The sequence below is a fragment of the Perca flavescens genome, chromosome 21 (genome assembly GCF_004354835.1).
Source record: "Perca flavescens isolate YP-PL-M2 chromosome 21, PFLA_1.0, whole genome shotgun sequence".
Classification (NCBI taxonomy): Eukaryota; Metazoa; Chordata; class Actinopteri; order Perciformes; family Percidae; genus Perca; species Perca flavescens.
In genome coordinates, this window is record NC_041351.1 from 22,801,783 (window position 1) to 22,824,755 (window position 22,973).

The window sequence follows — 22,973 nt, forward strand, 5'->3', positions numbered from 1 at the left end:
TGTATAAAAGATAAAGGCGGAGAAAAACAAGAAGCTGAACTAGTTCACCAACACAACCCATCTCAGCACTCTTATATGATCCATTGATACATTTTTAATGAAAACTGTCCTCATTCTTGCTTTCTTCTCCAAGTGATTTTTCGTTCTCTTCTGCCGCTGTTTATTTCCAGATCTCCGCCTATCTCTGGCTTCCTGGATGACTACGCCTTCATCATTCGCGGCCTCTTGGACTTGTACGAGGCCAATCAGCAGCCGGAGTGGCTCCAGTGGGCCGAGGAGCTTCAGCTCAGGCAGGACCAGCTGTTCTGGGATGACCAGGGCGGCGGCTACTTCTGCAGTGATCCCAGCGACAGCACTATACTGCTGCAGCTCAAAGTGGGTGAGGGATGCTTACGTTGATATACTCTATGTGAAAACAAATAGCACTAGATAGCACTCAGCTTGCGGTGCTCAAAGTGCCAAAGAAACACATTTGAATAGCTCAACAGCAATGTCTCTTTTCAGAAATCCTGACCCGGTGACTCAAGATAATCCACAGACCCTGTAGTTTCATTTAGGAACTATTTTCTTTCTACACCCACCAACCGCATCACTGCGCAGAAGGAAGCACACTAATTGTGCGTTCCACTTGTACTCGGAAGTCGGAATTTCCGAGTTCCAAGTCGGAAATTTTGGATTTTTTCGACTCGGAAAGTCGGACAAAACCTTGCAGTACCCCGAGCAAAGCAGACCTTAAAATCCAACACGGCCTCGTGAGACCGTCCTGATCTCGCGAGCTCCAGTTTTCCACTCGCAGATCAGTCTGGCATCTTGAGATAGAGAAAATTTGGAGCCGTTCGCCAAACGACCGACCAATCAGCGTTGGTTTTGAGGCGGGTTTAGGTGTGACGCAACGAGAAGCGACTGTTAGTCTAAACCACACGGCAGCTTCCACGGATGAGATGAGCGTAGCTATCGCGCAAGTTTGATCCAAATAAGAAAGTGTTCCTTCATTGAAAGAAGAGCAAAAGACGGCACTGGAGGCTTTTCTCAGAGGAAAAGATGTTTTTGCTCTTCTTCCGACTGGTTTCGGCAAGAGTTTGATCTGATTGGTTGATTTGGCCCGTCTATCACCAACAGGTGGTGATAGATAGATGGTTTATCCAATCAGCTAACTTTTAACTAAGCAATTTCCGCCCCTTCCCAGAAGTTCTCCAACGGAAAGTTCCCAGATGGATAAGCCGAGCAAATGCGGAGCAATCCATCTGGCGGAGTCAGGTTACTGTGCATCAACAGTAGTGAAAACCCGTAGTAATGTACACTTCATTAGCAACTCTGGTGTGATGTCATTCCTAGCTCTGACTTGGGAGAAATGCAGCATAAAGGAGGGAGGCTCGCACTAGTGACGACGTCCTCCTCGGCTGAGCTACCTCAGGTGAGCTAACAGTATCAGTTAGCTATAAACTTATCTCGATGCTAGCAATGTGGGAACACAAGAAAGATACTGTACATGCCGTTGGTGGGTGTAGTTCGGTTGAAAGCAAATAATTCCTACATGAAACTGCTCACAACCAGGTCTGTGGATTATCGTGAGTAACCGGGTCATGATTTTTGGACATTGCTGTTGAGTTTTTCAGATGTATTTTTTTCGGCACTTTGAGCACCGCAAGCTGAGCGCCATTTTGATCTAGTTCTATTATATTGGAATGAAGGCAGACGTCTCTATGGCCGATATTTCCAACTCTGGGCAATTCACACCAGAACAATCTAGATTGACTAATAGCACTACAGGTAAGTGGGCAAGGTGAAATGTCCCTTTAACACCATAACGTGAGAGTCCAAATCCACACAAAGTCGTCATCACACTCCTCTTCTTCACCTTGTCTTCATTTTTTACTCTGATGTTTACATTTGAAAACTTCACCGGGCAGCTGGCTAGCTAGCCCAGGCTAGCAGAGTCAGTGGGAGGCTAACAGGAGGTTAGCAGACCGGCAAGTTGATTTCCCGATCCTGATGAGGGACCCATAGCCACATGCCATCACCGGCCAACGTAGAAGCACAACTAATATTTGTAAAATAGACAATTTTAGTATAAGTTTTTTTGGAGCAAATTAAAATTTGGACTGATGATGGTGGTAAAAGAAATGTAAAGGCATCACAACCATTTATTTATTTTACCTTGCGGGACTATGAATTAGGGCTGGGCGATATGGAGGAAATCAGATATCACGGTATTCTTGACTAAATACCTTGATGTTGATATTGCGACGATATTGTAGGATTGACAATTGGTGCTTTAACAAAATATTATTTACACAATGAGATTTTTGTTAAATAATCATCAGAAATGTCGATTTAATGACAAAGTGTGTAAAGGCAAATAATAGAACAGCTAGAACAGTCTGCTAAGCTCAGAAAACTACATCACTTTACTGTAAGGCAGCCTTCAAAACCAGGAAAAGACAACACTTAATATATAATGATTTTACGATATCCAAAATCTAAGACGATATCTAGTCTCATATCACGATATCGATATAATATCGATATATTGCCCAGCCCTAATATGAATGCCTGTACCAAATGTTTTGGCAATCCATCCAATAGTTGTCCGAGACCTTTGGCCCAAAACAACAAACGTCAACCTCATGGTGATGCTAGAGAAATAAAGTCAAGCAATCCCCAACGTTGGTTGAATTCATCCTCTGGATACCATAAATGTATGCACGCACGTCCACGACAGTCCATCCAGTAGCTGTCGGGATATTTCAGTCGGAACCCAAGTGCTGGATGGACAGCTGTAGAAAATAAATAAGGTATTGATGCTACTGCGGCTGTCTATACTGTAATAGGTTGAGAAATTCAGGGAAGGATTGACGGGCAGGTGAAGGATTACCACTCCTACTGGAGCACACCGCTGTGGCTCGGACAGGTTCAGGCATGGACAGCTGAGACAGATGAACAAACGCAGGGTTTGAGCTGTGCAGACAGTTTCTGTTAATATCGACAACACATCTGGTCTCAGTGATTTGAGGGAAACAAATAATTATGCAATTTATTTGACCAAAAAAAAAAAAAGAAATCCCCCATCTGTTTCTTTCCTGCCTACATCTTTCACCTTTATCGATTGCTCCAGAGCTTAACAAGATGGGGGCTTCTGCTGTAATATTGCTGCCAGTTTCACTTCATTGCTACACTTAAACCACAGGAGAAGAGAGGAGGTAAGGAAAGATAGAGAGATGGATGGACAGGTAGAGGATAAAAGATGAGAGCAGAGGAATATTGACCCTTATTTTGCCTCCAGTGAGGTGCATCTGTCTCTCACTCGAGTTGAACTTCTCCACCTCTGAAGCAATCAAAGACCGATGCTCTGGTTCTTCAGCTACTTTGATCGCCAGGCCTGTCAAACCCGTCTCCAGCGTGACTCCTAGTTCATCTGCCTTTGACAGATTGAAACATCACAGTGGCAATCTGAAATTCACATCCTGCCTCTGCCTCGTCCTCTTCTCATCTCCCTTACATCTCAACTCACATTCTGTCTTTTTACTCGAAGCATGCTCCTTTTTTTTTTTTTTTTTTTTTTATCCTGTATTGCCCTTAAATCTTGACTTTCAGCTCAGGTATAATAGGGGTGGGAATCACCGGAGGCGATATTAAACATATTGCAAATATATTGCAACTTATCTTCTTTTTTTTTTTTTTTCTCAACTTCAAATGATGTCCCCAAAGGAAAACGTTGTCAACATGTGTTAACATCTAGAAAGACACATTAAACTGCACCCTCTAGTGGAATGCAAAAGCAATCAAATTTTATTATTGTAGTACCAAAAAGTTAAATTCTCACGTGCAATTTATATAATAAAAGATCGATACTCAGCGTCCATGTATCTATACAGTATTCTGTACAGTATTGCGAAAGAAAATATTGCGATACTATGCTGTAAACCCCCCCCAAAAAAAAAAAAAAAAAAAAAAAAACTTTTGGCATAGGATATAACTCTAAAAAGTTAAATGGCAGAAATAAAACTGCATGATTCAACTTTCTGTTTTCATAATAATCAGTGGACAAGTGGAGTATTCTTTCAAGGGCCAAAGGATTGATGAGATATGAATATAAATGGGTTTGATCTTGACATTCAGCTGCCAGTCCACTCCCCCCAACTGCCAGTCGAGAGTAGCGGACACCTCGTGGTTGTGCCGACATTTACCTTTGATCTGTCAGACCAAAGGTTCCAGTCCGGAGCTGGCAGCCTCTTTCTTTTTGGTTCCCCTCCAGTATGACAGTGAGCATTTCTTTAGCTTCTTCCACTTGTGTTTGTATTCTTTTTTTTCTGTCTTGTCCTCTCTACTCAGCATAAAATCTTTCTTATAATATATTATGTGCTGTCAATAGGCTGGTCTCCCCCCCCATCCCGATTGATATCTCTTGCTATAGGATACACCTACAGGATACACAATTTATTATATGTTTTTTTGGTTTCTGGGTCTCGGCAAAGGGACTAAAATCTGTCACACCCACTTGTCCTCTTAATTCACATACATGCATGTACGTAATGAATTACTACGCCATCTTAGACTACGAACATGTAACCTCTGCCCACGAAAACAAACTCCAAGCTGGGAATTCAATCTGAAGGATTGTCAGTTTTAATGTTCCAGATGCCACAGCTCTATATTCTGTTCACCTTTTTGAAGGAAAGACACACGCACAAACATGCCTGTGACACACGCACACATATATAACACAGAAATAGTTCAGACAGAAGCAACACACTACAGATGAGCGGGGGGGAACAAAGGAAAGGCAAATAGTTATTTTTGTAAAGAACTGTTGACAGATTGGAGATGGTGTGTGTGAGCGCGTGCGGGAGTGTGAGTGTGCGGGAGTGCCTGTCCCTGTGCGCCAGTCACACCTGCCTCTGTGTGTGTGTTTATTGGAGCTGACGTGTCAGAGGTTTCTCATCCGAGAGGATTGACTGTGCCATTATGGTGGCGGGCGGCGCTGTGTAGACTTGAAGCCCATTAGTGACGCTACAGCCGCTGCAGTGTGGACGCCCGTCCCAGCAGCGTGGCCTGTCACCGCAAGACGGATTACCCCATCACACTGCCACTCCACATTCTACAGCCCTGCCATACTCCCCTGTGTGTGAATTTGTTTTAGGAGGACGGTGGCCACGTATTTGACTTGTATAAAAAAGATAATCAGCTGTGTTTGTTCAAATATTTGTTGTCTCCTGTGGCGATATGCAATGTACTTTTAGATGTATTTGACAGAAGACAAAAAATGTGGAATACGTCAGCTGTGGGTCACTTTAGTTGAAAAGCATCAATGTGTCTATACAGAATATACTACTTATTAACAATTTATTGATGGGACTCTTTTTCTCCCAACCTATTTTATGTTTATTTTTATATATTTTATCCACTTTGGAGCTCCATAGTGTTGTATTGTGTGTGTGTGTGTGTGTGTGTGTGTGTGTGTGTGTGTGTGTGTGTGTGTGTGTGTGTGTGTGTGTGTGTGTGTGTGTGTGTCTGTCTGTCAGGAGGCAGTTTTGTGACGGCTATGTATGTATATGACCTCTTTCCATGGGGCGCTTTAAGAAAATGTGGAAAGCGGAAAGACTCGCTCGCTCAACCTCGTGAGTGTGTGTGTGTGTGTGTGTGTGTGTGTGTGTGTGTGTGTGTGTGTGTGTGTGTGTGTGTGTGTGTGTGTGTGTGTGTGTGTGTGTTGAAGCTTCCTTGCCATGGGGCTCAGGGAGAACTGAAACATACTGCAGGATCAAATCAAATTTATTTCTGCAGTTCAGCCATGCATGGGGGTTCACGTGCATCTATATGCGATTGTAAATTCATGCTTGTCATAACAAATACTGTATATTGTACATGCAGGAGGCTTTTGTGTGTGGTTATCTTTGCTATTTTTAGTTTTAAAATTGCAGTTTGACATAAAAGCGGCTTGTGTTAGCTACCAACTCAAAAGTCTGTGTCTCTCTGTCTCTTTCTCTCTCGGTCTCTCTCTCTCACACAAACGCACACATACACACATTCATAGGCACTGGCATCAGAGAATTGCTGAGACGCAGACATGCAGCAAGGGCATGGGTTATGAGAAGATCACCTACGGGCTCTCATTGGACACTGATAAGAGATAAGGACCAATCACTTAACAGGGCTAAGTCATGAGGTCATCTGCTAGTCCCATCACACCACACCACACATTGAGATAGTCGCAGTCACAGGAAGGTGTAAAGTCTGTATTTAAACTGAATAGCTTGCCATCTTCCCTCCTTATTTGTTTGACAAGTTGTTGTGGTTAGACAATTAGTCAAATTAGAATTAAAGAGTCTAATGTTTTGGATCCGAGGCATCACATTTGTTACGAAAGATGTCGGTCTCATGAAAGATTACAGACCGTATCTGTTGTGCACCAATTCAATTAACCACATAAATTTCCTTTCTGCCTTTGTGCCATCATGGTGCCTGATTATTACTGATCATATGATGCCTACCGTGTGTAATGGAGACAAAGTTGCTTTTGTATGATATATAAAGTAGAACATGTAGTACAGTTTTTGTGTGTGTTGCATAATCATTGCGTATTTTCTCTGACAAGATGCAAATATAACCCAATGATAGAAAAATGGGTTAAACCGCGTGATACTTTGATACAAAACTTTGTTAAAAACTTTGATAAAAATACAATGCATAGATTAATAAACTAATTCCTCTCAATCGTTACTTATAACCCACTAGAAGTCTGTGGCGGTGTCTGTATCTGCAGAGACCCTGCCCTCTGTCTGCTTTTCTCTTTTCTTGTTATTTACTGTGTGCGGGATGTTTTTGGGCGTCATCAAAGAGCCTTTGGGCCGTGTGTGTGTGTGTGTGTGTGTGTGTGTGTGTGTGTGTGTGTGTGTGTGTGTGTGTGTGTGTGTGTGTGTGTGTGTGTGTGTGTGTGTGTGTGTGTGTGTGTGTGTGTGTGTGTGTGTGTGTGTGTGTGACCCCCAGCCAGTAACAGCGTGCAGGGTGTGCAGCCTGTTTCTATGCCTCCATTATTTAATAGCGCTGCTTTTTCATGCTACTCAGGGTCCGATACCGACGCACAACGCAGCCAGAGGAGACATTTACGCAAAATCTGGCAATGCGACACCTTCCCGCGGAGATTTGGGTGTGTTTATATGTGTGTTAGAACGTAACCGCGTGAAACAATCCGAAAATCACGTTTTGTTCCTCTGATTCGTGGCTTTGTTCTCGCTAACGCCGCTCCCCTCATTCGTTGACTCTCTCGCTCGCTTGACCACCTCTCTCTCTCTCTCTCTCTCTCTCTCTCTCTCTCTCTCTCTCTCTCTCTCTCTAATTCAAATTGCTTTGTTATTGGCATGGAAAACGATATTGCCAAAGCATGAAGGATAATACAATTCAATAATAATTAGATGACCAAAAAACCACATACAATTTATGGAGTAAACTAAAATATATACATTTAAAAAAACTAAAAGGAAAACAAGAACATCATAGAAACTCTCTCTCTCTCTCTCTCTCTCTCTCTCTCTCTCTCTCTCTCTCTCTGGCTCGTTGAGCCGGAAAGGATGGGCCACCTTTGAACTCTGTGCTTACAAAGACCAACCGAAAAACCTTACATATTATACCTTTTGAGGGTGAAATCAGATATAATGTAATGAAATACAACGAGAGTTGAGCTATAAACACTGCGCCCACCAATCAATCCTTGTTACGTTAACAATGGCTCAAATGACAGACCCACACGGAATCCTCTCCCCACTCTGCAGTTCCCCTCAGATCTCTGAGGCTTTGTAGCTTATTTGTGCTCCTTGTGTTGCTTGTTTCCAGCAGCAGTAGGCCGCAATAGTTCCAGTATTGTTAAAAGCACAGCGTACGGCCCGCCTATAAGACTATAACTGTTTATAAAAATGTCTCTCTGTGTTTGTGTCTCTCAGATCAGGATGGAGCTGAGCCCAGTGCTAACTCCGTGTCGGCGTCCAATCTCCTGCGTCTGTCCCACTATGCTGGAAGACCGGAGTGGCTCCAGAGGTCTCAGCAGCTGCTGGCAGCCTTCTCGGACCGTCTGACCAAGGTCCCCATAGCACTGCCTGAAATGGTCCAGGCTCTTATGGCCCAGCACTACACGCTTAAACAGGTTATTCTTACATCCACACACAAGCTCACATGGATTGATGGGTACATGGTAGTTTAGGCACCCCCCTGTGCTTTGCTTTGTTCTCTGTTTGCACCTTTCAGTGTTTCCCAGGCTGTTAGATTAATAGACTTATTTTCAGCAGCAATTTCTGCTTGTGTGACATTGTGCGAGCACAATAGACATTACAATTACCAACAAGAAGTGAACCAACCAAAACAATGCACACCGACTGAACAGAAGCTGAGCAAGAGAGGCTGGTGAAACAATGAACGTCCCCATATTGGCTCTGCTGACTCACTGCTATTATCAATAACCATGCACTGTAGTAAAAACCGCGTCCGTGCAAGTAAACTAGACTGTTACAGCAGGCCACAGAGGACTAAGTTCCTTTTAAAGTGCCCATATTATGCTCATTTTCAGGTTAATAATTGTAATTTGAGGTTGTATCAGAATAGGTTTACATGGTTTAATTTTCAAAAAAAACACCATATTTTTGTTGTACTGCACATTGCTGCAGCTCCTCTTTTCACCCTGTGTGTTCAGGTCTCTGTTTTAGCTACAGAGTGAGACCTCTCACTGCTGTAACATCTTTGTTGGCAGTCGCACATCCGCAGTAGCTAGGTAAGGATCAGCTAGCTGTTTGTTTCTCCAACTTCGGCCTGTACAAGGCAGGATTAGTCGGGACACTTCTTCTAAACGAGGGCACACTTTCAACTTTGCGTGGAATAGCTGCAGAACAGGGACATGTAAGTAGTTCTTTTGTAGATTATGGTAAACTAGTTGTTTTGGCTAGTGACGTAAAAAGCCCTACAGATTTTGACCAGCTCACCCGGAGACTGAAGGCAGGACACATTCAGAAACCCGTATCTCACTCAAAGCACCATGGATGTTTTTTTTCTAAGTTTGTATGCGTGTGGAAGCACCAGAGACACAAAATAACACCCCAAATCCCAGAAATTGTTCATAATATGGGCACTTTAATAGTAAGACCTTTAGATATGGTCAGTGTGTAAGTGGCAAAAACTTTAATATTTATGATTAGCCAAATAATTCCTTTGATCTTTCGGTTTTCAGAATGGTGACAAACATTAGTCACAATTTAAATGAGTCACAATTTAATTAGAGCCTAAGGTGATGTCCTTTGATTATATTATCTGACTAAGAAAAAATAAAAAAAAACATCTTCAGTTTACTGTACAAATATAAGACAGGAAAAACTGTGAATCATCATCGTCTTGAGAAGTGTTAGATATTTGTACTGCTATGTTGAGTCTTATGCTTCCTATATATTATGAGTCATTGCTGATCTAACACACATACTTTTGAAAAGTCTCTTACTACTGAGAAAAGAAATCAGCCCGACGGTAGTGCAACTTGTTGCACTACCGTGTGTGTGTGTGTGTGTGTGTGTGTGTGTGTGTGTGTGTGTGTGTGTGTGTGTGTGTGTGTGTGTGTGTGTGTGTGTGTGTGTGTGTGTGTGTGTGTGTGTGTGTGTGTGTGTGTGTGTGCGTGCGCGGGGAGTGTGTGGTAGAGTGCGTGAGAGAGTGACGGGCTTTGGATTAGCTTCGGAGCGAGCATCGACTCTGAAGGTGCAGTGGGAGAAACAAAGTGTCTCCCCTGTGCTTTTTGACCACCGTGGGAAATCTGTAGCAGGAAAAGTTAAACCTCTCCTTTATTTCATGTTGTTTATGGAGAAGGAGAACCAGGAAATAAGTAGGGGGAAATGCAACGCTACCAAGCCACGGCCGAGCGGACCAATCACAGTTGTTGCGGCCTGCGTCGCCGCGACGTGTAGTGACATTGTTTGAGAGGCGCGCGTCAGGCTACGGTGAAGGGTCCGTATCTACACGTACCTGTGTATGTACCCATAGCGTTGAATTTAACACAGAATCATAAATTGGCCTTTAGTCTCAGACTATAAGATTTTACTACCAAGATTTAAAATTTAGGATTACTATCGAACATGTTAGATTTTGTCATAACGTCAAGACCGGGGGAAAAAGACAGACTTAAGACAGCTCGGACTGAGTTTTCCGACCACCTTACACCAAAACATTGAGACGACGGGAGTGCGCCCCGACTCTAGCAAGACTCATGACTTCCTTCCTATATTGGAAATTTGTCTGTGACAGTGAAATCGCTTAAAAAGTCAGTGTAAGGTCAGCCTAACTTGTTAACAGTGAGATTTTCCACTTAGGATTTAGTAGCTTTCAAGATTGTAACACATTTTGGTGATTACTTTGGAAATTACAATATAAATATTATTATTTTGTTGTTGTTGTTGCTCAAATAGTCTAATTGTACACAACCAATTATTATGCAATTAAAAAAAAAAAGTGTCTAGAGGCATTATTCAAGAAGTCTTCTTAGAACAGGCAATATAATATAATAAAGGCTATAAATTATATATTTGGTCGCATTCTGCATTAATTCAAAAGTGAAAAATTTGATAACCTCCCAGTACTCCCTGCAAGCACCATGATCCACACCCTGTTTGGATAAACCTCCACACCACAAAGGTCTCTCCTGAAACAAGAAGCCAATGTGTTGACTTTTACCCAACTGAGATAGGTCGTCTGAGGAAAGTGGCTCCGTCTCCGTGATGCACTTAATCCCTGAACACACTGACTGTCTCTCCCCCATTGTTTTTATCAGCCGTCATGCATTTAAAGGGTTATTTGAGCTGTTCAGCCTCGGTTATATAATCACTTTTGAACTATTAACACCCTCAGATAGCCTGAAACCAGCATACTAGTATAGCATAGCAAAGCACAGCGGGAGTTACTCACAAAGTTACCCTAAGAAAACTTTTATCATTGGGGCCATGTGCTGCACAATCAAAGGAACAGAGAGCGAAGTAACAGGAGTAGAAACAAGAGAGGAGGATAGTTAGCCTTCTGACGCTCGTACAGTAAATGACCTGCGGAGGATGAGTCGGGGGCTCCGGAGCGAGGGTAACGTGCTCAGGGGCAAGGCAGGGCCCGGAGAACACACCTGCCTCCCTCGTTACTGTTACAAATACAGCGCTGACCTCTTGTCACTTCCTCCCCCCTCTTCCTTCCTCTTATGTGTCACCTTTCCCCTATCCATACTCTTTTTGTCTCGTTATCTCGCCGGCATCTTCCTTATTTTACACTCCTCTCGCCGTCCTCCGCTATTTTTTTATTTATTTTTTTCTTCCCCAGATCGTGATCTGTGGCCAGAGGGATGCCCCCGACACCACAAGTCTTCTAGCAACAGTCAACTCCCTCTTTCTACCACACAAGGTAAGAGTTACTGTACGCGTCGTCAGTACCTGAAGCAGCACTGACCAGCTAAAATCAAGCACATGGACATGCATTGATTTACTCCCAACATCAGGAGCTTTTTTTCCTTCTTTTTTTTTTTTTATAGTGGCAGCAGATCCACAGTAACCTTTGAAACATGCACACACAGAATCACAGGCACACAGATGCAGAGTGGGACCGAGCCAGAGCAGTGCCTCGGGTGTTGGCTGCTTTAAGTATAGTTCTTTAAAGGTCAGCCTCCTCTCCTCTCCTCTCCTCTCTCCTCCTCTCCTCTCCTCTCCTCTCCTCTGTGTATTAACTTCTCAGCTATGTCTTTTTAGGCATTAGCTGACCTTAAACCTTAAAGCTACATTGTGTAAGAATTTCTCCCATCTAGCGGTGAAATTGTATATGACAACCAACTGAATATTACTTTCTAGCCCTTCCTCCTACGGTGGCCGAACCCAAAATAGACCTTTTCCACGGCAGACATGTTGACATGACTTAGTAGGACAACCACAGCTGTATTCAAAACCATTAATGATGGCTGCATTCCACTTAAGAGAGGCCTTGGTATTGTGCATGCTGACTCACTGAAATAGCTTACTGGGACACTTGATGGAATTGAGCCATTGTCAAGGCTCACCCGTATGTATTCTCACTGATTCTGAATGTCAGATTCTACACTTACGAGAATACTTTGATTAGTTGGTGGAAGTAATTGCACATGAAGGAGCACATATTTGTGAAAGAACAAAGGTTTTTTTTGCTAAGAATCAACTCAAAAAATGACCCAATATAGGTTCTGTGTGTGAATATTTATGTATCCTATGGCCACGCTTCTCAGTTTCAGTTTTAAATTTCAAGAGAATTCTTTGATTCTCATCCAGAAGAGCTTACAGTTTAAAGGAATAATTCCACCTTTCAGGAAACGGGCTTATTTAGCTTTCTTGCCGAGAGTTATCGGAAAAGATCGGTACCACTATCACGTCCGTCCATTAGGTTTGAATATCAGCTTGGCTACTTGTTCTGGTTGGACCTTTTTCCAATCTCTATGCTAAGCTAAGCTAACCGTCTCCACAGACAGTAGAGGGATATCGTTCAATCAACTCAAAAAAGGGAATCAGTATATTTCCCAAAATGTTGAACCATTCCTTTAAAGCTGATTCTTGTTCATAATTTACCTGAAATTATATACCTTACATAGAAGTTGACGTTAATTCATTTGCAATACTGTCTACACACATTTATATTACTTTTATTTATATTTTGTTTGCTTTTTAACCTTTTTATTTTAACTTGCCTCATTTATTTATCTTTTATTCAGATTTTGCTTTCACCTGCGTGATTTTCTTTTTATAGTTGTTTAATGAGCAGTGTTGGAGGGTGCCTTGGGCTGTGTTCACACCATCCACCTAAATTGACGTTGCGTTAATAGCGCAACTTTGCTGCTGGATTTAAAATCTTTGAACTCAGGCGGATACAAGAATGAGGCGAATTTTGCATTTGCGTTGCGGCGTTCACTTCGCCCGACGCAAATGTGGTCGTTTTGGATTTAAAACCGCGTATTAAAACATAACTGTAGTCGTGTGAATGAAGCCTAAGATTTCCATCGCCCAAGCTTCTTATTGTTACACACATGATCAGAATAAGGAACTTGAACTTAAAATCCTAAAAACAGTACAGTAGCAGCACAAAAGCGAAACATGTCCAGCGTAACTGAGATTAGGACTTGTTGTGTCCTATATGGACAGTTAGTTCTGTACAGGAAGTGAGGGCTGAGGGTGGGGGCTCCAATCTGGAGTAAAACTACATTTCCCAATGTTTGATACTTTGATACTTATGAATTAATGGAGCTTTACATACTGATCGAGTAAACTAAACACACCACACACACACACACACACACACACACACACACACACACACACACACACACACACACACACATACACACAGCCTTGATATTCTGACTGTGTAAGACTGCTCACTGACTTCTGTTTATTCAACCAGCCCGAAAGCAAAATTAGATCAGTAAATTAAAGCTGTGATTGTCCAGTGACACAGTCAATCTTTTTCTCTCTATTTCACACACACACACACACACACACACACACACACACACACACACACACACAGCCCTATTGAAATATAGATGAGTTGTGCAGTATCAAGCGGTGGCTGCAGTAACATCGGGTCATTCCAGATCCCTGCAGGGAGACAGAGACCAAGAAGGAGCCAGATAGAGCCGTTATCAGGACAGATCTGTTATTAAGAGGGATGTATGTTGTGTACTATCACACCCAGCCAGTGACTGGTCCTCGTTACTGTCAGGTCAATCACATAGGGTTCTCTGATGGGGGTCTGTTGTTGTCCTATAGTCTGTAAGTCTTAAAAGTAAAAAGTGTGGGGGAGTTGTAAGGGTTGGAAAGGGTCTCAAGTTTTTCAAGGCAGGTTTATTTTTTTAGTTAAACTAATATTCGGTGTTTGACAGGTTATCGTTCATAACGTTGGTTTTAAAATTGTTGTTAAATGCAGTTCCAGGTGTTAAATGGGTGAAATGTTTTGGCATTTGGGACCTTGTGAAACCTGCAGTTACTCTAGTATTGTAATTATTAAGGGGTCAACATTTTGCCTTTTTGTAAGTCTTCCTCGTTCTAACTAGCATAATAGCTATTGTGTTTAAGGAGGCTTCAGCCTGATTGAGGGTGTTGGCCTGTGTCTGCTAATGACTGCAGTAATGGTAGAGCTGAGGACACGAGAGGAATGGAGTTTTAAGGGCCTCATACAGTGAAGGATGAGAAAAGAAATGGTGGGGACCAGGGAAAGGCACTGGTCTTTTCTACTGGGACCATTAGGATGCTACATTAGAAGAAGATACACTTAAAGTAGAACAAGAGTCAATCTCACTGAATTCTCCCAAGTGGGGAGCAGCGTTTCTTTATTACTAAAACGGAGGCAAAGATTTTTTTTCTTCAGAATGTGTCACATGGACTTGGATTTTCTGAGACAAAAATGAATGTAAAAATTGTGTGAAATTGTGCTGTCTGTGTCTATGTGTCTGTGTGCAGAAGCCAGCCCTCACTTCTGGAAAGGCCTGTCAGAGTGAAGAGACAGATCCAGATTTTGTTCTAATGAGCCTTCATTGAGCCTCAAAGAGAGATGAAGGGGGAGATGGGAAAGGAGAAAATGAGAGAGGTGTGTGTGTGTGTGTGTGTGTGTGTGCTTGTGTGCGTGTGCGTGTGTGTCCAGGTCCAGATGTTGTGGGAACAGCAGCCGGCCATTAGTAGCATTAGCAAGTATCTTGGCTGAGATGTGATGATCCAGAACAAGACTTAACGCACACACACAGACACGCTCTTTCTAGGGAATGAGATGCAACCTTCCCAGAGGAATAGCACCGCTGCCTGCAGCAGCTGTGAAACACATACACACTCTCACAAACACAGTGAGTCTATGATAGTCTACGTCCACAAGCATAACGCCCAAATAGTATATACAAATCACACCCAATACGTAAACGCACGGAAACACCAGAAGGCTTAATCTGTTTAATAATTAACTTACCTTCTGCTAAGCCCCTGTCTTTGGCCTTTGAAGTCATGCTGGGTTACTACCAGGGGTTGATGCATAGACTATATAAGTGAAGCCAAAAAATCTTGAGTGCCCCCTGGTGGCTGGCTGCATTATAGGTCATAAATCCTACCCCCTTCATGTTAGCGGATGTGATGTGGGCAAACAAAAAAATGTAAGTACATGTCAAATATTTTTCACAAAGATGGATTCTGTCATTTTAGTTAGTTCTTATCACACTGATGTCTGTTCAAATGTTAATTTTTCTGATATGTTGTGGTTTTTATTAGTTATTTGATGCTAAATTAACACGGGGTGTTGTTTTGATTGACTGGCGATCGGTCGGCGGCTGAATGGGTAGGACTTTGATACCTCGGTTCTACCGCTCTGCCGATCACTACTGCGCAGGCTCTGGCTCCAAAATTACAAGATTGCAGCACCGTATCCGGAATATATTGGCTTCACTTTTGTACAGTGGAGACGCGTGGTCCATCTTGATATACAGTCTATGGTTCAACTGTAGGCAGCAAGCCAGTTAGCAGGACATGCTAACAGCTGCACCTTGCTACCTTCCACCCTCCAAACTCTTTAAACCCCATGTCTTGCTATTACTAATACCCCATTGCACATCTAGAGCTGTAACAATTCCAAATATTGCTGTACAATTAATTGTCTCAGAAATAATTGCGATTAACAATATAATTGTCTCTTTCAGTCAAATTTGAAAATATGTATCTATGTATTACTATTTCAAACAAATTAAAGTTTTGAATGAATCCCAAGACACACCTTTTGGTATATATCACGACCAAGCCTATGAAGTAAACCACACCTCTTTATTATCAGAAAACATAGAACATTACTGTCATAGAACATTTATCCCCATCAATAAAAAGCAGAAAATAGAGCTCAACAGTGACCGCCCACTTTTTTTAACTGCTCTGGTTCCTGAAGTGTTTTTCCCCGTTCATTTGTTCCATTGATGTTTCAAAAATTGCTTGTATAAAGAGTTTTAAGCCTGGCACCAAACCAACCAACTACGAGATGAATCGTGACTATAAAACATTTGATTCGGCGCAAAAACAAACATTTTGAAAACGGCAAAAAAGGCTAAGGTACAAGACTGTGTAGAGAAACTATCACAGACTTTAATGGTAGAAGCTCGCTCTAGCCTTTTTGCGGTTTCGCTGGTACAGTAAACGTTTCCAGGGTAACCGCGAGTTGGACCAATCAGAGACGTTACGCTTAGGGTTGTGGGTAGTGTAGTTTTTCTCCATAAGATCGCAAATAAAACATGTTTTTCTACCTCGTAGCTTGTGGTCAGTCTACCTCGAATGGTTTAGACATTTTGGCTGATAATCAAAATCCTTATGGAGAATATCGATGGAATTTTTACTTCCGGAACCACTATTATCATTAACAAAAAACAGCTTGGGACAGGATGTTTGGAGTTGCTATGGCAACAAATGACACCTGCCGCTAGCATACCTTTAGCTCAACTGTCCAACCTTATGTAATTACAATTTGGCACATCTAAACAAAATCAACAATCACCATCAACAGTCCCCTTAAGACCTGAGCTAATGTTAGCAAACACATTGTTCTTTACAGATTAGAAAAATAAGAGCACAAATCTCCAGGGAACACAGTAGCATAATGAATGACATGAACACTATAGTATCGTCATTTGCAGTTGGTAACGTTACTAATTTAACAAAGCACAATAGTAGATTAAACACTCAGACAGACTGACGTTATATTACTTAAACGTAAGTACGTAAAGGTGTTTCGTTGGATTTTTAACGTTCGAAAGCCAACTTCACTTGCAACTGCGGGTGGAGCGTCCCCTGATAGGATCATAGGAGAGCTACTGTTCTGTGACGCTACAGGGTGCACGCTGGTATCGGAAAAGTGTTGAATAGGGGTGTAACAAAAAATCTATACACTTCAGTATCGCGATATTTTATTTTGCAAAACTGTATTGATTTTCAAAAATGCAGTATTGATTTTTTTTTTTTTTTTTTTACGTGCAAAAAAATTCATGTAAGACAGTGGTTCATGTTTATGTTGTGTTTAAACCCCCTACACACCACTGGTGTCCTTGCCTAACAGTGCCTAGCCGTGCCTGACTTTTTGCTAGAAGCTAACAACGTAGCTATGGCTGAACTTTGGCCTACTTTAGCATATCAAAATTAGCTCACTAAGAACCTGTAAACCACAATCCCAAACTGGCAGTTTGATTTTCTGTGTACTGAATTGTTTACCTAAAGTAAACTTCTTTGACTTTTATGCACATCATGTCTTTTTTTAAATATTAGTTTTTCTAAAATTATCATTGAAAATAAATCCCAATTTATCGCCTTACACACAGTATCGAAATATATTGCAATATATTGAATCGTGACCCATGTATCGTGTTACGTATCGTATTGCCAGATTCTTGCCAATACACAGCCCTAGTGTTAAATGGCTCCAAACAAAAGTGTGTAATCTAAATCTAAAGCTTGATGTGCCTGTTGTGCTTAGTAGAGGTTGCTAAGCTGTGATTGGACATCAACAAAAATGTTAAGTTTTGCTGAATTTGCTGTTTCCTCGACAAAACAAGCTATTTGAAGACGTCACCTAGGGACATTTTATACGCTTGAAGGATTAATTTAGTCATCACATATAATTTGCGGATAATTTCTGTTAGCAATAAAAAAAAGAAAAGAAAACGGTACTAACGGTTGCCCTGAGAGCAACAGAAAAACCCCACAATTAGATTATGGATAAGAATAATTGGAAGAAAACCAATTGGACTGCTGGAGAATGGGAATCAGTATGAGAAAGATAAAGGATAAAGTGGAAGATGGAGTCAAAAGGGGAATTATGGAAGTACTATGATTGGTAAGAGATGGAGGGATGTTAAATGAGATAAACAGTATTAGTAGAAGGATGAGTGTGCGCGGGGATTGTGCTCCACGTTACATTAGGTAGTCATGAGAGGAGAACATGTCTAATTTAAATCCAATTACCCCGCGCCTGTTTTCCCGGTTCAAGGCTGACTCGCTTTAATTGTGCTGAATGAGGTGCTCGGAACCAAACTCATGAGATCGTCACCTCATTTAATTTATTCACCACAAGACTCTGTGCTCCTCAATTCACCCCAGCACTCTGTTGCACTTTTTGCTTGTTGGAATCAATTACGGCTTCAACAATCCTACTGTAACATCGCTCGTCATTGTAATTGCTGCATTAAATTGCAGTAAATTTTTCTATTACGCAGAGATATAGCTTGATTAGAGTTGTGTCGGAGTTTGTTGATTGTAGAGGCCTCTGGGTTTCTGAGAGGAGGGGAGTTGGAACACAACTCCTAGATGCAGTCCTTCTAGCAATTTATTGTTCTCCTCTCCCTTCCCAACACTCCTCGTGCCTGCCCGGTGTGTCTCTACTTTTCTGCTCTCTGTCTCCCTCATATGGAAGTGTGAAATAGTGTATGAAAGGTGTCAGCGAAAGGGAAACACTGGCACAAGTGATCAGCTTTTCTCTGAACATTGTCATCTTATTATAAAGATTATTTTAAGAGCTATTGGAATCATCATTTTTATTTCATCCATGTTAAAAACGGACTACCTTGGTTTACACGATGTGTTTTTTATTATCATTATTTTTTCAAATATAATGATTTTCTTTATAAGAACAGGAATTGTCTTTTTCAAAAAATTAGACTTTAAAAAGATGAGGTTGTCTTACATTCGGGCCAATACAGTAGTAACACCTGTGATTTACCTACTATGAGAAGTCAAAACGTCTGCTAGGGAAATGGCCCATGCAGCCGGACAGTGATCCTCAACATACAGTAAAGAAGTTTGTTATGGCCAGATGAATGCCTCTGACCAATCTGGTTGATTTTCCATACTTTTCAAAATGATGCGGAGGGCAATGAGGACATATAAGTGATGACTTCACGTTGCTTGCTTTTTTGAGTTTCTTCTCCTATGTTTGTGTCAGGTTAGCCGGCAAGGTTGTATTAGCGAGTCTTGTTTAAAGGTCCCATGGCATGAACATTTCACTTTATGAGTTTTTTTTAACATTGACATGAGTTCCCCCAGCTTGCCTATAGAGAATTGGTGATAGGTGTAAACCAAGCTCTGGGTATCCTGCTCTGCCTTTGAGAAATGAAAGCTCAGATGGGCCGATCTAGAATCTTCCCTATATGTCGACATAAAGGGAAAGGTTACCTCCCCTTTCTCTGCTTTGCCCATGGCAAGCTGGCCAAGACCCCCCACCCCCTTCCTCCTCAATAGCATTTAAAGCTATTGTGGGACTGGCTCTAGTGGCTGTAATTCTGCACCAAAGCTGAATTTCGTGAAAGAGACTTCAGGTACAGTATTAGGGGACCACTAAGGCCTAACATAACAGCATCCAAAACGCAGCATGTCATAGGACCTTTAAAGTTGTACTTAAAACAAATACTGAGGTTGGCTTCCATTCAGTAACTACTTAAATCAGCCAAGTTTTCACCCTAAACACAGTCATTTTCCACACTACATAAAGGGGTTTTTGAAAGGACTTTATCAAACTGCATTAGCCTGCTTTGTTGTTGTTCCTTTGATTATTTTTGTATTAGTACAAGATAGAGCTGCAAAGATGAAATGAATAATTGATTACTTTTCAACTAATAAAAGAATTAATCGGTTTAAGTCACTGTAATGGAAAGAAAGTCTAAATTCTCTGATACCAGCGTCTTAAATTTGATTATTGTCACTCTTTCCTTAACATGGGTTAGAGCTAAAGTTCAAACCCTGCTTTTGTTAATCATATCTGCATTTGAAACAAACAGCTGCGTTGTGACTTGGCCTGCAGAGCGGTAGATGTTTGGGGAGATCTTTTCCAATTTAGATGAACAACCACAAAAATAATTCCAATCCTGAAAAATACCATTGCAATATCCCCCAAGAATTCTGCCCCGTTTGCGCCTTGTCTTTTTCTTTCTTGGTGCTTTATGGAACGCATTTACACAAAATGGAAACCATCCCGCATTACGCATAGTGATTTACATTAATAGAGCATGGTTTAGTAGAGTAACAAAGCATCTTGGCAGAAGCGTCGACAGTGTTTCAAATTATGAATTCCTGTCAGTGCAAGATTTACGTGTTGTCTTTTATCAGTTGAATAATGTTTTACAAGGACTGGAATTCCCATTGTGAGTTACCATTGTTGTTAGCTTGAAAGCCCCTCTGAATATCCGCACTGCTTATTAATGACTCTCTACTGTGCTTTTGCCACCAAAAAACTATCCAAGTAAGTATTCTTGTGTGTGTTTAAAGTCAGGGAGTCACAGAGAGCAGTTGGTTGTTTTGCTGGCTCTCTGGGGTGCATTTAAAGGACAAATCCGGCGCAAAATGAACCAAGGGGTGAATAGCACGTGTTCACCCTTCTCTGGGATTTGTTTTCATGCTAATCGAATGTGACCAGTTTTATCACAAACCGCTAATGAGCTTATAATGCTAGTCATCAGGGCATGGATAAAGTAAAAAGAAATCGCTACTTCTACGCCACTAACAAGGCTCAAAATTGCACCACACTTCCACGTTAGCATAATGAGGGTCCCTACATGCAAACCGAAGCATTGAGAACTTTGTAAGTGTACGCACAGTTTATTAAAAAGATGGATAGTTTATAAAGACAGTATCTTTCACATATACAGGCGGGCGCCATCTTGGGAAAACAGTCACGCCAGTCGAAGGACGAACGCCGTGCAACGTGCGCTGAACTGATTGCATGTTGCACAGCGTTCGTCGTTCGACTGGTTGTGACTGTTTTCCCGCCTGTATACATGAAAGGTACGGTCTTTCTGAACTATCTTTTGAACTCGGTACACGTGTGTTATGAACCCCTAGGTTCATTTTGCGCCGGATTTGTCCTTTAAGTGAGGAAATTGAGTGGATGCGATTGGGAGGAGCGTCTGTGGCAGGTTTTAAGGAGGACCAGTAGATGCTGGTGTTCGTGAGAGTTGTTTGGGGCAGAAAGTGTTACAGTACTGCTCTGCTATTAACCACATTTTAATCGTGATTTCAATTTTGGCTTCAAACAATCACAATTAAACGTCATCGAGAAAAGCGATTATTTTGCACGTCACGTTTAGCGAGTAAACTCTTTTTTTGGTCTCGTTTCCTGAATGGGTGGGAAAAAAAGTTAAAATGTGAAAGTATTAAGGGAAAATTCACAGTTCAAGGTGTTTTCACCGTTGATCTGTTTTAACTGTTTCACTGTTTGTTCGCTTTTTGAGTTCAATAAATGCATCATCTTTCCAAAAGTCAATAAGTAATCGTGATTTTCACTATCCATCTATCGCTATTCCATAATCCAACAGGGATTTTGTAGGATTAAGAAACAAGATGGAAGAATTCCTGCAAGGAGATAACTGAAGTGTCCCATTTATTCCTGCTTCCCCGCCCTTCTGCATCTTGCCTGATCACTTTCCCTAGAGAGGAGGAAGAGAGCAGGACACAGTGGGACTAGCGAAGAAGGAAGGGGACAAGCGTGGCCTTTAAAGGGGTGATAGAATGATTATATAGGGTATTTTACACTGTTCCTTAACCTGTTAACCCCCACCGGCCCGTCGGCGGTGTTCAGACGTGTTCTGATGTGTTACATAATAGTATTTAACCACAAAAGTTCAAAACTTTTGTCAATATGGACATGCTGTATATCGTTTGATTCGTAAAATTCTCTGCAATTGAATCATTCAGTTCATTTTACTGAAATCATAAGCACCAAAGCATTATTCATTATCTTAGTGCTCATGCTATTTAAAAAAAAAAAAGAAAATAAAAAAATTATGAAGCTTCCCTACCTGTACGCTGTCCTAAACGCTCGATCCGCGTCCATTCCTGGCTTATATATATTCCTCTAGTCCGTAAGTGTCCACAGATCAAAAGGATAACAAGGTTTTTTCACAAGAATTAATCCAGGTTATGAATATTGTCCTGTAGAACCCATGCTAATTGTCCGCTAACTGTCTGCTAACTTCATTAGCCGATCTCGTTCCGTCTGAAATAATATATTTCTCCTTGCCCTGCACCGTGTTGCTGGGTATAGTTGTTTTCCTCAGGTTGCTGCCTACACAATGAAATTATCCCCACCTTTTTCTGTTAAGTTTTATCCCCGGGACAACCCCGGACGCCCAAACAAGCGCTCCCACTGTGGAGCGTCAATACGCTGCGTCATCTCTATTGGAATATCCAATGGGAACCAGTCCAAATGAATGGGTAACAGACCTAAGCCCCGCCTCCCAGAGCCAGCATGCGCATACATGTGATTTATGAGAAAAAAATATGATCAACAGTGTTTGAATGAATGTAAAAAGGTTTTTTAAGTCATTTTAAGTATTTCGTATGTTTTTTCTAATAGCATAGAAGTGAGTAAAAGCATTTAGCAACATTTGGCACACCGGTGACACTTGTTATACCAAATACTGAAAACTCCCTAGCTCCCACTAGGTTAGGACTAGAGTTCTAAAACTTTATATAGGTATTCTTGACAAGGTGTACAAGGCTTGTGTTGTGTCCTGCATAGTGTGGCACAAAGTATTTTTTTGTTATTTTTTTTCAAAAATTACGTTTTTTTAGACCGGACCAAAATAACTATTTTGAACCATGTTTGAACTGCTGTAGTGTATGTTCTGTTTTAATCACCTGCTAATCAAGCACATGTCTATAAAGTAGAAGAAATTAGGTTTCAAATGATGCCTCATACATGTATTTTGGCCTTACAGTTCTTCTGTTATAAGCGTTTCCCTTTGGGAACGAGAAATAGGCAAAAATCAGGCAAAAGAGGTGGATGTTAACAGGTTAAGGTCTCCTAATGGGGTATGTAACATTGGTTGGGCTGAAAATTGCCCAAATGCTATTTTATTTGGCCCTTAACTACCCTGTGAATATGGCTCTATTTGGAACAAGAACTTTTCTTCCAAATATGGTATGCTCATGAATATTCAGAATGAGCTACGCGCTGAT

At 41.5% G+C, this 22,973-nt stretch overlaps 1 protein-coding gene across 4 annotated transcripts in view; it reads left to right on the forward strand.

The window, feature by feature from the left end:
• spata20 (spermatogenesis associated 20) overlaps positions 1-22,973 on the forward strand; it is a 71,706-nt gene that overhangs the window by 35,474 nt on the left and 13,259 nt on the right. For 2 of the 4 annotated variants that reach the window (XR_003691308.1, XR_003691309.1), the window contains exons 13-16: positions 171-379; positions 7,935-8,134; positions 11,320-11,400; positions 11,528-11,652. Coding sequence is in view for 2 of the 4 variants with exons in the window: in XM_028567647.1 (XP_028423448.1) it covers positions 171-379; positions 7,935-8,134; positions 11,320-11,400 (490 nt within the window). In the remaining 2 variants the exon portion in view is untranslated. The remainder of the gene's footprint in view (positions 1-170; positions 380-7,934; positions 8,135-11,319; positions 11,401-11,527; positions 11,653-22,973) is intronic. The other 2 variants (XM_028567647.1, XM_028567646.1) reach the window with 1 other exon arrangement.